Here is a 14223-nt window from a genome sequence, read left to right on the forward strand (position 1 = left end):
TACACTACGCCCACGATTATGTGAACAGAGGCTGCGGTCTTCGTTGTGAGCATAGCTCTTTAAATACATCGTCGCTGATGTTTGTTTCATGATTAAAAAAACTATGGGCTCAAGAATGAGTGCGCATAAACGGCCGGACCAGTCTGCAGTAAGTAGCTTCAGAAGACCCTCTTGTGGCATTATCATGTCCTCAGTAGTAGTGCATGGTTAGGATTGATGCAATTGCTACAGCCATCAAGCTGAGGGCTACCAGAATATAGCGAGCTTCGCATTAGATATATTTTATATTTGGCATCCAAGTACCTCAATTTTATTGTACCCCCACTTAAATACATGGGTATCAAATTCCTGTCGATGGTCCTCTACATTTTATTATTCAAGATATAGAACATCTGCTTTTCAAGTGTCCCTGGTCTCGGTATCCTCAGTAGGGTCGCCCATGAGCTCGCGTAACGCAATAGTTGCGTATGCACTGCGTCCAAGTTGAAACTTAACTACCACCGCAACCTTTGTAGGTTCTTGAGAAGCAGGAGCCGCTTCAGGGGCAGACCCATCATCTGATGTCTCTGCTTGGGCATATGTCATCTCAACCTCTGTAGAAGCGGGCGTACCATTTTCAACCTTCGTTTTCTTGACTGTCGAGCCGGAGTCAACTTCTTCATGAGAACGCTTCCTGCTAGGACCCTTCGAAGCTTTGATATTGTCCAAGTCAGTTGGGTGCATTTGCTCTGCATCATCCGAGTAGGCACGGACCTCAGCGGAGGGCGTGGCAAGGAATCGGTTCATGATTTTGCGGTATCGGCCAGGCAGACTGAACTCGCGGCGCATACGGCGCATTTTGTAGGGGTCTAGATTACCATTCTCGTCGCGACCCATGAAATCCTTGTAGAATTCCCCGATATCGTTCTCAGGATAAACGACGTCGTAGCCTGGTGTTGGCAGCACAATGTCGAAGATGGTGTAGTTACCACTGGCGGCCTCTTCGGCGGTAAGGGGACGAGCGCGAACGGGAGCATCTTCGTCGTCTTCGACAGGGTTGATAATGTCATCACCGTCTTGGTCCTGGCCGCTGACAAGAGGCACACTCTCCGTCGGAGCGATAATGAGATCGCCAGCAATCACATTCTCGCCGTGAAGCTCCCAGCGACGACTGGCGGCATGATTCCAGATATAGGACTGATAGGCATGAAGGTACATGGAGCGCAAGCCACGAGTGATGTGAACCAGAGAGCCAATGAAATCACGTCTAGACTGAGCGCCCTGCCGGTTCAGATGTCTGAAGATGCTGTTTTCGGCAGAAAATCGACGAGGCATGAGCTTGATGGCTCGGTCGACATCTTTGTCTGTAAGGAAGAGCATGCAGGCCTGGTTTCGCAAATACTCGTCTCTCTTGGAGGGTTCGTCGGGAATATCACCCGCCTCAGCCCTCTGTGCAATCTTAACATCGTAATGGAGTAGTGACATGACTGCTTCTTCATACTTGTCCCCCAAGATGAGTTGCCCAATCTGGTGTGTACCGACTTCGTGAGTTCCGAAGCGCTGGTGACCAAAATAGTTGATCCAGCCGTGTTCATTCATATGACTCAAAGCCTGATCAACATTCTTCTTCAGCACTTCTACCCGCTGGGCAATGGGCTGGTCGTTGGACTCGCCAACTATTTGACAACTCTTGATCGCAATCACGAACTCGTTGCCAAGAAGCTGTCCGAGATAAATTGGCTTGTCCTTATAGTCGTAATCTCCCGTAGAAACACCCCAGATCCTCCCATTGATACCAGCGAGGTTTCGTGGCCGCATGTATCGCACCGAGCATTGTTGCACTGTAGAAGCTCTGCGATCTTTGGTACCGGCGTATCCGATGACCTGGGGCTTGACCTTGAGGAAACGAGCAATCTGATTCACAGCATCCATTGTGTCGCGGTTCTCCTTGAACAGAGTAAAATGCAGGTATTCACCGGCAGGCTTTTCCTCACGGCCACCACCGCGGCCACCGCGGCCGCGCTTCTTGCTGTTGGCTTTTCGTGGGGGAATAAGAGTTGCGACAATAGCACCTTCGTCAGTTGTGTTGGTATCTATCCGAGACTTAAAGATGCGCCGGATCTCTTGGTGAACTTGGCCACGCTTTGCCCTATCGTCCATGGGCTCCGATGTAACAGACTTCCTCTTCTCGTGGTCGGCGCCATGACCAGACCGATATACTCCAATCAGCTCCTGAGAGAATCGCTGATCAGTCAGACCCTCAAGAATGGTGGCATCCTCAGGTGAGACGTCGTTGACCGCCTCAGGCTGAGGTGCCGACTCGGGTCTCATAGCGGTCTCACTGGATGGTTGCTTCAAGGAATCTTTCGCAGGCTCATCTGTTTTCGTTTCCTGGGCTGTAGACTCGCCGTTGAACTCTTTATTCACTACAACCGCCTGAGAAGAACTTAGTGAGTGCGCTAGGAAAGCTGTAGAGTCCGTTTCTGCTTACCGGTGCCTCTTCATCTGACAGGCCGACTTGTTGTAGGTGCAGGACTGTGCCGTCTTCTTTGATCTCATTGACTTGAAAGTCCGAGAATCTGCATTGCGTTAGTCTCTCAATTTCTGGCATGACCATGACTTCAATGTTCACCTTGTCCGCATTTCACCAGTCCATGGTGTCGCGAGTGGTGTCACACGCTGGCTAATTCCTATGGATCGCGTATAAGACGCAGTGCCACGCACCGCGTGATGAGACTGCTCCGCCATTATAAAGACTTAGACTGCAATATAGACGTATATCAATTCTGGCGAAAGCTTGCGACAGATGTGTTTGCTTCCGCTTGATGGTTGAATCAACTGGTGGGGGCACCTTTGCGATCTGTAATTTTCCCCCCGGCAGTATTTCATCTTAGATTCAAATCAGAAGGCGGTGAGTCGTATCTTACCAACCAGAACATGGTGCGGTGCCTCAAAAGGCAGGCGGTCGAAGATACGTATTTACCAACCTAATGGAGGGCAGCCTCTTGTCAAAATCTGTCTGTTTACCAGGCTGCCGAAAAGTTGAACTGGATAGAGAACAGATGCCAAGGAAGTATGTGCTATGGTGTTTGGCTGTTGATGGTTTTATTAAGTTAACTTGATGCTCATTATATGTTTTCTCGACTTTCGTATCAAGACCAGCTAGCATGCTAGCATGCATATGGTGGAGAGGCAAGGTGAGGCATGAAGACTTAATACCTGCATCCCTATCACGAGCAGCAAACAGGTTCAATTACCTAATTTACAATAACGTAGACTTAAAATGTAATAGGTCTTGAGACCAATCACTTTGTACAACTTAGCTTAGGGTCGGAATTTTCATGTTCCCTGATGAGGGATGAAACTTATCGTTAGGATTCTGTTCACACCTGGATTTTTAAGAGGCACACAACTTTGGCCTACCATAACTTAGTACCTTGTCGCGTACTCTACATTTCATTGTAGCGATACTGGAGGATGTGCACGACAGATAAGCGGCCTGAAGGTAAGGTTAGTAGCTACTGGTTTCTTTAGTAGCATACGGGGAATTACAACGCCAATGCCTACCTACTTAGGTAGTGTTGCAGTTCATATCTCTAATATGCGCACAATATGAAACAGTCTACCTATAGTAAGTGACTGTACATGAAGTTGATTCATGCTGGATGTTGACAAGTTATAAGCGGACTTTTTCAGCACAGGCAGTTCATGTGGCATGATGCACCCCAGCATCGACAGGAACTTTTACTTGTGCTGCATCCTGATTGCCGTCTTGGGAGAGCGGACAATCATAGCTACCCTAGCCTAGGTAGTAAATCACTAACAAACCATGTCTCCTCAGCATCTCAGGAGCCCCTCTCTTGTACGAGTCACTAAATACCTAGGTAGACGCTTGGTGAGTAGCCCGCATGACAAGTTCAGCTAAGCTTTTCTCTCTGCACCTAACTACTTACCTACCTAGTTGCTATGACTTATACCACCTACTTTACTGTGAGACCTCCTCGGCTGATCGGTGATGATAGTCACTTATTGGTCTATTGCTAGCTGCAAGGATCGTTTGCACACGACAAGGCGTGATCCAACCTCCCCTCCTCCAAAGTTCGGCCACTTTTAAAAATCTCCCTTATTGTCGAGGGGAAGAGTGAGGAGCAACACCAACACACTCTTTGCTGGTTTTTGGTTATTTTTGTTAATCCAAATTCCCTATTCCCATTTCTCCTCTTTGCTCGAGTTCTCTTCCAATCACTTCTCGCTTCTACGGTTGACTGCATTGGGCCCGCAATTGACATGTCAATCATGAGCCGTAAAGACAAAGGTCGGGAAAGACTCTGTCGTACGCAGCTTCGAGAGATCATCTGTTCTGACTGTCATCATAACGCAAGTGCAACTGAAGAGTGACCCAGGAACGATCCACGATCAAGATGCCTGTGATAAGAAGCGGCTCAACACGGGACATTTACAAGGTAAGGACGAACGGATATCCATTTTTGTATGGGCCGTCACAAACAATTCGTTCACTACATCCCACTGAATGCTTCAATATTGTGCCCAATTCGCATTATTTTGGATGGCAGTTCTCGGCCATATTCCTGAACAATTTCTTACCCACTCACAACGCTAATTTCTTTGCTTACAGGCACCCTTGTCTGCTGTCCTCCGTCGCCACGGTCGTGAGCGTCGTGAACGCTGGAGTCAAGGTGAAGACCCGGGTGACTTCATGCCTCCCCACCAAGGTGAGCTAACCCGGACACTGCTCTGCGATGCGGATCTACTCACTGCCCATAGACGAAGAGCCCAGCCATGAGCCTTCTGAATTCTCAAAAGGGAAACAACCTGAGCCTCAGCGTCTTCCATCGAGAGCTGGCTACGATACAGCTGTGCTTCTTGACTTGTGCGACACCATTCGCAGTAGCCTGCATGAGGGACGTCCCGAGGACAGGTGGGAAGAAGCCATGGGTTTTCTCGCGGCACTGCTTAGAGACGAGGAGCACTACAACCGCGCAATAGAATTCGAGACTATACGCGACACACACCTTGACAAGCTTATATCGGATCTCATCGATCCCAAATATCGCCACCCAAGAGTACCTATTAGATTTTCAAAAGATGTCGAAAGAGCAGAGGCCTTGGAACGGAAATGGGTTGAAAGGTTTCGAGGTCCCTACTTCAATATGGAGCAAAACCGCTATCGAGATCTCCCCAAGACGGGACGGCTTAGGGATGTGGCTCTGAACCCCAATGCAGACAATTCAGAAGAACGTTGGCAAGCTAAAGAAGGTAAGACCTTGTCAGAGCTGGAGGGTAATCTGGAAATCGAACCTGGGCAGTAAGAAGACCCGAACCCCATAGCAATCGAAACTTTTTGAAGGTTACTCACGCTTAAGATGCAGTTGGTGGCTCAACTTGGCTTGCGCGCATCGGGATGGTATTGTTGGTAGTGCTCGCGAGAAACCTACCAAGGGCAAATATGGAGTTGCCGCATTACCGTTGCTCACAGGGCAAGAGAAAATCGATGAAGGGGAGGGAACTCTGAAGTATGTCAGACAGGGAAGAATTACCGACATACATGTGTCGCTCATATCTCAAGTGGGAGCCACATTTCGAATCCTGCGAGGCCACCACCTCAGAAGCCCATATGCACCAAAGGTCGGCATTCGTTATGATGGTTTGTGGGTTCTCATGGCCTTTCCTACGGCTCCTACTCGCTAATAAGGCGCTAGGTATACGATACGCCGATATAGTCAATGGTTTAATGAAGTCAGCGACCGGCACCATATGATGCTCACTTTGGAAAGAGTTGAGGATCAGAAACCAATAGAGGATATTATGCACATACCCCGCCCATCCGAGATGGATGACTGGGAGCTCTATGAGAAATATGAGGGTGAGGCGATCAAAAAGCACAAGGGAAACAAGGCCCTTCTTGACTAGAAGTTAGAAATGGCACAAGAGAAAGTCGACCGGGAGGAGTATCAGAGGTCGCATGACTTCCGAAACTCGTTGGGTTATCAGTTCAACAAAGCAGGACTTTATTGATTTGAGGTGAAGCATGAATGATGGGACGTGGGGCTACGCTGCATCGATTGGCTTACAAGTCTAGTTCATAGCATTAATGGTAACGTTTAATTAGAGACCTCTGACATTGTCAGTTCCATCATCGCCTACCGAGTTTGGAAGTGTTGATATGACTTGGTTGGCGGTAGGTGGGTGCCTCAACTGAGAGCGGGGTATGTACCGCGTCGACACAAGACAATGGAAGGAAAGCTTTCAAGGGTGCACCTACAGCGGGGCATGTCATCCAAGTTCCATGGAACCCACCGCCACTACAGCTGTGGTCCCTAGTCCTCTTACATGACACCCTCACAAACAACATGGGGAAAAACGACAAGAAAGGTGCCGACAAGGGAGGCAAGGGCAAGGCAGACAAGGGTAAAGATGCAAGAGACTCTGGCGGCAAATCCAAAGGTGCTCAGAGTATCAACGTCCGTCACATTCTGGTGAGTTTCACACAAGTGTTCACCAATTAAAGTACTGACCGAGGGTTGCATAGTGCGAGAAACACGCTAAGAAGGAGGAGGCTTTGGCGAAGTTGAACGACGGCCTCAAGTTCGATGAGGTCGCACGAGAGTACTCAGAAGACAAGGCGAGGCAAGGTGGTTCACTGGGGTGGAAGACCAAGGGTAGCTTGGACCCCAAGTTTGAGGAGGTGGCTTTTGCTCTTGAGTCCAGCACAACCGCCAGTCCGAAATTTGTAGAGTGCAAGACGGAGTTTGGATATCATATCATCATGGTAAGTTCACAACTTCTTGCACAAGTATCGATCCGAGATTAACATTATGGGAGGTCGAGGGACGAAAGTAGATGGCAGAGCTTGAGGGAGTCACGCAATCCGGCATGACTGTTACGACAGAAGCACAAGAGACAGGTTGAGGATCTAATTTGATGCCCAATTTTTTTTATTCCTCTCAAATGCAATATGGCCATGAGATATGAGGCCTAAACCGTTTTAGATGCCAACCGAAGTGGCTAGAGTACAAGCAAAAAAGTCATGTCGAGCAGTCTCGAAACAAAGTCAAGTCCGCACCTCTAATCCTCTCCTTTCACATCCTACACCGTTTAAAGGCCCTTACTGCTCAGTCTGGAAGTAGTTGAGGAGGATAGATCGCTCCTGAGACTCCTCACCCCAGTCCTTGACGACGACGCAAGAGCAGTTGACGACCTTGCGGGCGTTACCCTCACGGTCAAGAACGCCTATAGGTATTAGTTAGTAAATCACTCCAGACCAAAGTAGATCCCATCAGGCGAAACGTACAGAGACCGGCCCACTCGCCGAGCTGCTTTCCATCGGGGATCTGGATCAAGGGGATGTTGTGCTCGTTGCAGAGAGCGACAACAAGCTTCTTGTAGGCCTCCTCCTCGCAGTTCTCGTTCAAGACACACATGTGTGCCTGTCGGCGATCGAGGGCCTTGGAAGCCTCACGGAGACCACGAGCGAGACCGTCGTGCATAAGAGAGAGCTTCAGGACACCCTTGAGAGCGTCGAGAATGGACATCTGGCCCTTGGGGGCATCGCCGGAAACCTCAACAACATCGGCGACCTCGGGGGTGTTGTCTTCTACGTCCGACTATCACGAGAAAATGTTAGCCAACATTTTTTCGATTTTTGGTGCTTCCCCCACCATCGCGAATTGACATCCGTTCGAGGTTGCAGTTGCGAGCCTCGACAGCGCAATTGACGACTAGAGGCGGCAAGACTTCAAAAACTCACCATCTTGGATAATCTTTTCTTGTCGGGCGATCCTCGAAGATTTCTATGTGTATCAAGGAAAAGTTGGAAGGGGGGGTAGAGTCGTGATCTGGGAAATGTCTTCGTTTAGTTCCACGTTGATTTGCCGAAATCTAAACGACCGAGTGCGCAGAGCCTTAGGGCAAGTGCACGGACCCACTATCCACACACTACACCTTCCTTTTTTTTTAATTTTTTTTTACTTCCTTTCCTATCCGCGTTCCTTGACTTTGTAGTTTTCATCAATCGACCAAGTAAATCTTCGAGGTATGTATACTACGAAACTCGCTCGCAGCGATCCGAATCCAGAAGGATGATGCTCTTCACCGTGGCAAGGGAGAGAAATCGAGAGCGTCGTTTTACGTGAGCCGATCTTTCAACAATGGCCGGGTACTATTCACGGCTGGCGACAGTTCCACGATACGCTTCTCCTCTTCAGCACTGGGCGGCAGAACCCTCGCGATCGATCGTTGGGGGCACTCTCCTCGCTCATGAGCCTTGAAAAGGCTAACAACTGTATTTCATGGCAGATACCTCATTTCCCGTCCCGACTTGAGAATCTCCTCAAAACTCCGCCACAATGGTCCGCACTTCCGTTCTCCACGATGCGCTCAACGCCATCAACAACGCCGAGAAGGCTGGCAAGCGCCAGGTCCTGATCCGACCTTCTTCCAAGGTCATCATCAAGTTCCTCCAGGTCATGCAGCGCCACGGTATGTCTCGGAACTTTTCATTCATTCATTTTTTCTGTATTCTTCGCCATTTGACCTCCACTGTTCAACATGACAATGCTTGGTAGTGGTTCTTCTCACCATGATCCAACTACCATGAGTCGTTGACAACTCTCGATCTCCTTATTCGGCATGATAACTAGGGCGACGGTCGATACTGCACCACGACCCAGCCCCTATAAGTTGCCGATAGATTCAAACTCGGAGATCTTACACGTTTTTCGGATTCTTTATACCCATGATGTCTAACGTTTAGTCTCTCGAAACATTACTGATTCGATCATTAGGATACATTGGAGAGTTCGAGGAGGTCGACGACCACCGATCCGGCAAGATCGTTGTCCAGCTCAACGGCCGCCTCAACAAGACTGGTGTCATCTCTCCCCGCTACAACGTGCGCCTCTCTGAGCTCGAGAAGTGGGTTGTCAAGTTGCTCCCTGCCCGTCAGTTCGGTTATGTCATCCTCACCACCTCTGCTGGCATCATGGACCACGAGGAGGCCCGACGCAAGCACGTTTCTGGCAAGATCATTGGCTTCTTCTACTAAATGGGACGGGATGCCAATCAAAAAGTGATTTTTACAAACAAAACAGGGCATTCTCGGCGTTGAGGCAGGATGATGATGACTATGACCGATGTGATTAATAGCAATGCCGCTTATCGCACACGCGAGCACAAGAATTGAACCTATACGAGATGCTCAGACTCGAGACTCCCTAGATGTGATGTGAAATTAAAGACAAATGTTCATGCTCAATCCTGACGTTATACCCATCTCGGACGGTACAATCCACCCATCAGATTGCTCTGGCTATGATTCCAGCAATCGAACCTCGTATGAATTCTATCAGCTCCAATAGACATGCCTTTGTAATGCTGCTCGAAAATTCCATACTGGTTATCACTAGAAAATTATTGTCCAATTCTTTTCTTGGCATGGTAATCCAACAGTCAAGTCGTTGTGCCAACAACGTCCCTGTCGAGCTATTGTTTATTTTTGGACGGTTAACCAATTAAAATGATGCAACCAACTCTAATCCACTCCTTTGTCTCATGGTCAATCTGCCGCTTCGCGCTGAGACAGACATCATGACCGGTGGTGAGTTCATGGCTACCAGGCTTTGCAATTGAATTCTTTTAGCAGATACTTTTGTATCAGCAAGCCGATGGAAATTTTAAACATACTTCCTACCATGACGATTTCGGTTTCTGTTTGACCCTGAAGCCAGCTATAAACATGATCCCCCTCTTATCGTTTCGCGCCTCTCAGCGGCGTCAACTCTTATCCATCACAGCTCTAACATTATTTTGTTTCTGCGCGTATAGTCTCTTGAGAATATCACCAAAACACACAAGAGAAATTCAAATCCAAACTCCCACTCAAACACCCCTAGAACCATCAACAACCCCAGGATCAGCGCCACAGGATGAACTTGTTCAAGGAAGCGCCGAACCAAGAAAGGTTTCCACTCCAGAAGTGCATCCTATAGGATATCTTACAAGGAATGCCCAGGAGGAGTTTAAAAAACTCAGGGCTCGACAGTCCAAGACGCTTGAAGAGGCTGTTCAGGAGTACCGTCGTCGATATGGTATTCCACCGCCACCTCTTTTTGACGAGTGGTTTCGATTTGCAAAAGACAACGACGTCAAATTGATAGACGAGTTCGACACGATTCATGATCTGATCACTCCATTCTGGGGACTAAAACCCAAGACTATCCGGACTCGAGCCAGAGAGGCATTGGGTTTTGATAACGGGCTGATTGGAGTATCCATTCGAGACCACAGGATCACTTATATACAAAATGGCGTTGAATGGCAGCAAAATGCCACGAAGAGGATGATGGGCAAATTTCTCAAGTACCTTCCAGACATGGACCTGGCCTTCAACTTTCACGACGAGTCCCGCGTTGTCCTTTCGTATGAGGACCTGACGAGGTTAATGAAAATAGCCAAAGAGCAGAACATGCCCGCAGCGTTTGCGAAATCACAACTCGCCAACGACTTCACTCAAACGAACTCGGAGCTATATGATGGGAAGTCGTTCGACGAGATAAGTCTCACACGCTTCAACTCTTTTGCCCATCAATCAACCTGGTCTCATTCTCGCCTGTCCTGTCCGCCAGATACTCCAGCTCGCTGTCTCGAGGAGGAAGAGGCTGTGGACTATAGAAACAGGTATGGCATGAGTGATCTTGGATTTGTTTACAACACGACCGCCATGTCAGACATATGCCTATCGCCCAGCCTCAAATCTAACTTTGGCTTCTTCGGTGGACCCAATACATATAGAATTGTCCAGGATTTGTTTCCCATATTCTCCCAGTCCAAGATTTCTTCTTACAGCGACCTTGTATACCCGTCTCCCTGGGACTGGGCCGGCATGGTAAAATACGAGGAGGACATGGACGTGGAGTGGGTTAAGAAGGAGAGCAAGCTATATTGGCGTGGCTCGACCACTGGGGGCTACAGCCGGAATGGCCGTTGGAGACATCAGCACCGTCAACGTCTTGTACAAAAGCTTAACGCGCGCGACCAGGCTCATATTCTCACTAAGCAAAACGGCCGTTCCTGGGCGACCAGCGAGGTCCCGCGCGGCGACTACAGCGAGATGATTGATGTGCATTTCTCTCACATTGGACAATGTGACCAAGGTGACTGCGAGGCGCAACGTGCATTTTTCAATGTCACCGAGGCTGTAGATCAGCAAGATGCTTGGTCATATAAATATCTACTTGATATGGATGGAAACGCCTTTTCCGGTCGCTTCACTGCCTTCCTTCGCAGTCGCAGCCTCACATTTAAACTCGCAGTGTTCCGTGAGTGGCACGCTGAGTGGCTCAAGCCGTGGGCACATTACGTGCCTCTGAGTATCCAGGGAGACGACTGGCTTGAGATAGTTCGATTCCTCGAGAACGAGGAAGCTGGCCGTGAAGAAGGCGAGCGCATTGCGGCTGCTAGTCGAGAGTGGGCCAAGCAGGCTCTTCGCCAGGTTGACATGGAAGCATGGTTCTTCCGCCTCATGCTTGAGTAAGCGCTATAGTCTCGTATATTTTGATCATTTTCATTCTGATGCTAACATGACACAGATATGCTCGAGTGATAGACGATAAGAGAGAAGTAATTGGTTATGATCGTCGTAGCGCCAATATGAGGCTACCAAAGATTGAGAGTTGATGAATGAATGAATGATTACACTGAGTGAATGACATATACGCATAGGGGGTCAGAGCATAGCAAAAGGCACGTATACCACTGGAAACGGCATCAAGGTTCATATTACCAACACGGGTACTGGTGTTTCAGAGGAGTGAGAGAATCATACGTGTGTATATTATGTTGAATATGGAATAATTTTATTACGCCTCAGATCTATGATTAAAGATTGCAAACTATACGCCACGATGCCCCTGTTCGCCAAATACATGCCATTTCCGTCCTCGCAACTCTCGATTATCTCGAGGCAAATGTCGCATAAAGGACATATGCTTTTGTTCTCGCTTCCTCTAGAGCACACCGCTTTCGCCTTAGCTATATGCATCGCGATAAACTGCCGTTTACTCTTCGTCTTCCCCTTCTGCATCATGTTCTTCAGAGGCCGACCTCGAACGACGGGCTGCTGGACTGTGGTGTTCTCCTTCTTCCTCGCCTTCAGCATCCTGGCCCTCGTGGTGCTCCTCCTCATTTCCTTCTTCCTCATCAGCCTGTCCTGTGCCGAGGGGGTGATCGCGATGCGCCTTGATCATGTCGCGGATATCCTCTCTTGGATCCTCGACGGTGACGTCGAGTTGGTCAACAACTTGCTCCTCATCGGTAATACCAATGTTTCGCGCAATGTTCTTTGTTCGCTGGGGTCGAATCACAGATTTTTGCATAACAGGATAGTAGTATACGGCCTTCTGGTTGGGGTAGAAAGTGTCTTCGTTGTAAGCCAGGAGAACCTCTGCGTCGAACTTGGTCTCATGGTCGTAATTGGTCTCCTGAGCTGTCTCATACGCTCTGAGCCGGTTGTATTGGAAGCATCCACCATTGACAGAGTCATGAGTGTAGAGTTCGTCCTCGTTGTGGTCGGCATCCTCAACATCGAACTTGCGACGAAATCGATCCCCCACGTCAGGAGTTGCCGCCAAGTAATAGTCAAAATTCATCCAGTTCTGAGGCTTGGGGTTGTTTTCAGGATCTTGCTCATGAGCTGCCACAGCTGCCTCATACGCTTCCTCTTCCTCGGCTGTCCGATCAATGGGCCGGAACAAACCACTGAGAAGACGTCTGTCATAATCCTTGGTGCTGACCACAGGGTTCTGGTGGAATTTGATGGTAACGTACGCGCCCGAGTCGGGGAAAGCCTCGAGATCTGGGATGAAAGGCGACACATCGACAACCTTGAGATTTCTCTTGCTTGGATGTTTGGCGCGTTTGGGGTCTTTGAATTCGTGCTCAGCAATGTCGAAGCCCTTGTCAATCTTTCGCTTAATGACGTGAGGAGCATCAGCTGCAGGCTCCGGGATGCGTCGATTCTTGTTGGCTTTAGTGAGTAGAGCGCGGGGTGCAGCGCCATCTTGTCGCTTAGTGACCGTAGAAGATATGTATTCTGTCCGGCGAAGGAAGGAAACATTGGCTTCTGCGACCTTGTGTTTTCCCAAAGCGGCGATGGGTCTTAGAAGGGGTCGATCATGAGGATGAAGAGCAGGTGGATGAGGAGGAGCCTGAATAGCTGGGGAGGCGTCAGCTTTGTGAAGTCAAAACACGATAAACAGTCAACCTACATCGTTCATCGCCATCGAAAACGCCAGGCATGCCGACCAAGTCAAGGGGCATTCCCAGCTCAGCATCTGCCTCAATATTGAGCGGCTGCTCCCTCGCAAGGCGCGAAGCAAAGCCTGGTGTCGTATATTGACCGCTAGCAAGACCGGTATTAGGTATGTCGAGCAGCTTAGGAGGATGGGGTGGTGGAGGGAGCGCATTGGAGAATCGGATGCGTGCGATGAAGTCCTGGTGAACCAAGCGCTCACCTGTGCGAGGAGCTGAAGAAGACATGCTGGTCAAATTGGCAGGGGGCGCCGAGGAAGACGTTGGTGAGGGCGTGAAGTCTTGATGTATTTGAAGGATGTTGGCGCGCGATTCTTTTGAATGTATGGCTTGATGGAGAAGCTTGGGCGCGGGCGCGGCTGAGTTTCGAGGTCAAAGATATCCGAGAATTGCGGCGCGAGGCTGGCCTTGTCCAAGCTCCACGTTTGGCGTAGCCACTAATTAAGGCTTCCTCATGAAACTTGCTCCAAATGCCTAAACAGCAATTGAACAAAGAAATAGAACAATAACGCAGAAAAAGGGGTTTTCGGGTGATATAAACATCCTTAACATGTTTCCGTCCTGAATTGTTTAGCAATAATGTCACGATCAACCTGCATATAGTGTTATACTGAAGAGCGCGGCCCTACTTTTTTGGTTCATATAATGGTCATTTTCATTAAATAGTTCATCTGCTCTGTTTGTCATGGCCCCCAAATCCGTCCAAGTCTATAATAACTAAGGTTCGTTTGTGTCACACGACCCAAGTTCCTTTCTTTATTGCCAATCCCCCATGTGTGTTGTCACCAGTCAATTTCCCCTCGTCGTTGAAATACACGCCTCGGAACACGCATCGCATTATTGTGCAGCTTGATAAAGCTGGCCGTCATGTTTATACAACGCACGCGGGCACTCGTTCATCGGAGATGCCCGCTGTGC

General features: G+C 49.0%; 7 protein-coding genes; 4 read left to right on the forward strand and 3 right to left on the reverse strand.

Moving 5' to 3' along the window:
* Positions 1-399: 399 nt before the first annotated feature.
* Positions 400-2727, reverse strand: FFUJ_03162 (related to pseudouridine synthase TruD/Pus7; the record flags this gene model as incomplete). XM_023574978.1 has 3 exons in its annotated part: positions 400-2415; positions 2471-2558; positions 2612-2727. 3 exons carry the CDS (start codon positions 2725-2727, stop codon positions 400-402), a joined length of 2220 nt encoding a protein of 739 aa, XP_023428243.1.
* A 1673-nt stretch (positions 2728-4400) lies between these two features.
* On the forward strand, positions 4401-5910 carry FFUJ_03163 (uncharacterized protein; the record flags this gene model as incomplete). XM_023574979.1 has 5 exons in its annotated part: positions 4401-4442; positions 4616-4712; positions 4765-5305; positions 5370-5648; positions 5700-5910. The coding sequence occupies 5 exons, from the start codon at positions 4401-4403 to the stop codon at positions 5908-5910; spliced, it is 1170 nt and encodes a 389-aa protein (XP_023428244.1).
* A 440-nt stretch (positions 5911-6350) lies between these two features.
* FFUJ_03164 (probable peptidyl-prolyl cis-trans isomerase nima-interacting 4) lies at positions 6351-6840 on the forward strand (the record flags this gene model as incomplete). XM_023574980.1 has 3 exons in its annotated part: positions 6351-6476; positions 6530-6769; positions 6823-6840. 3 exons carry the CDS (start codon positions 6351-6353, stop codon positions 6838-6840), a joined length of 384 nt encoding a protein of 127 aa, XP_023428805.1.
* A 265-nt stretch (positions 6841-7105) lies between these two features.
* Positions 7106-7750, reverse strand: FFUJ_03165 (probable 40S ribosomal protein S12; the record flags this gene model as incomplete). XM_023574981.1 has 3 exons in its annotated part: positions 7106-7230; positions 7292-7604; positions 7748-7750. 3 exons carry the CDS (start codon positions 7748-7750, stop codon positions 7106-7108), a joined length of 441 nt encoding a protein of 146 aa, XP_023428837.1.
* A 595-nt stretch (positions 7751-8345) lies between these two features.
* Positions 8346-9043, forward strand: FFUJ_03166 (probable ribosomal protein S15a.e.c10, cytosolic; the record flags this gene model as incomplete). XM_023574982.1 has 2 exons in its annotated part: positions 8346-8478; positions 8784-9043. The coding sequence occupies 2 exons, from the start codon at positions 8346-8348 to the stop codon at positions 9041-9043; spliced, it is 393 nt and encodes a 130-aa protein (XP_023428245.1).
* A 542-nt stretch (positions 9044-9585) lies between these two features.
* On the forward strand, positions 9586-11810 carry FFUJ_03167 (related to capsular associated protein; the record flags this gene model as incomplete). XM_023574983.1 has 4 exons in its annotated part: positions 9586-9595; positions 9660-11526; positions 11586-11668; positions 11719-11810. The coding sequence occupies 4 exons, from the start codon at positions 9586-9588 to the stop codon at positions 11808-11810; spliced, it is 2052 nt and encodes a 683-aa protein (XP_023428859.1).
* A 243-nt stretch (positions 11811-12053) lies between these two features.
* Positions 12054-13533, reverse strand: FFUJ_03168 (related to DNA-directed RNA polymerase II regulator; the record flags this gene model as incomplete). XM_023574985.1 has 2 exons in its annotated part: positions 12054-13210; positions 13263-13533. The coding sequence occupies 2 exons, from the start codon at positions 13531-13533 to the stop codon at positions 12054-12056; spliced, it is 1428 nt and encodes a 475-aa protein (XP_023428246.1).
* Between the last annotated feature and the right edge of the window lie 690 nt (positions 13534-14223).

Source organism: Fusarium fujikuroi, chromosome FFUJ_chr03 (assembly GCF_900079805.1).
Source record: "Fusarium fujikuroi IMI 58289 draft genome, chromosome FFUJ_chr03".
Classification (NCBI taxonomy): Eukaryota; Fungi; Ascomycota; class Sordariomycetes; order Hypocreales; family Nectriaceae; genus Fusarium; species Fusarium fujikuroi.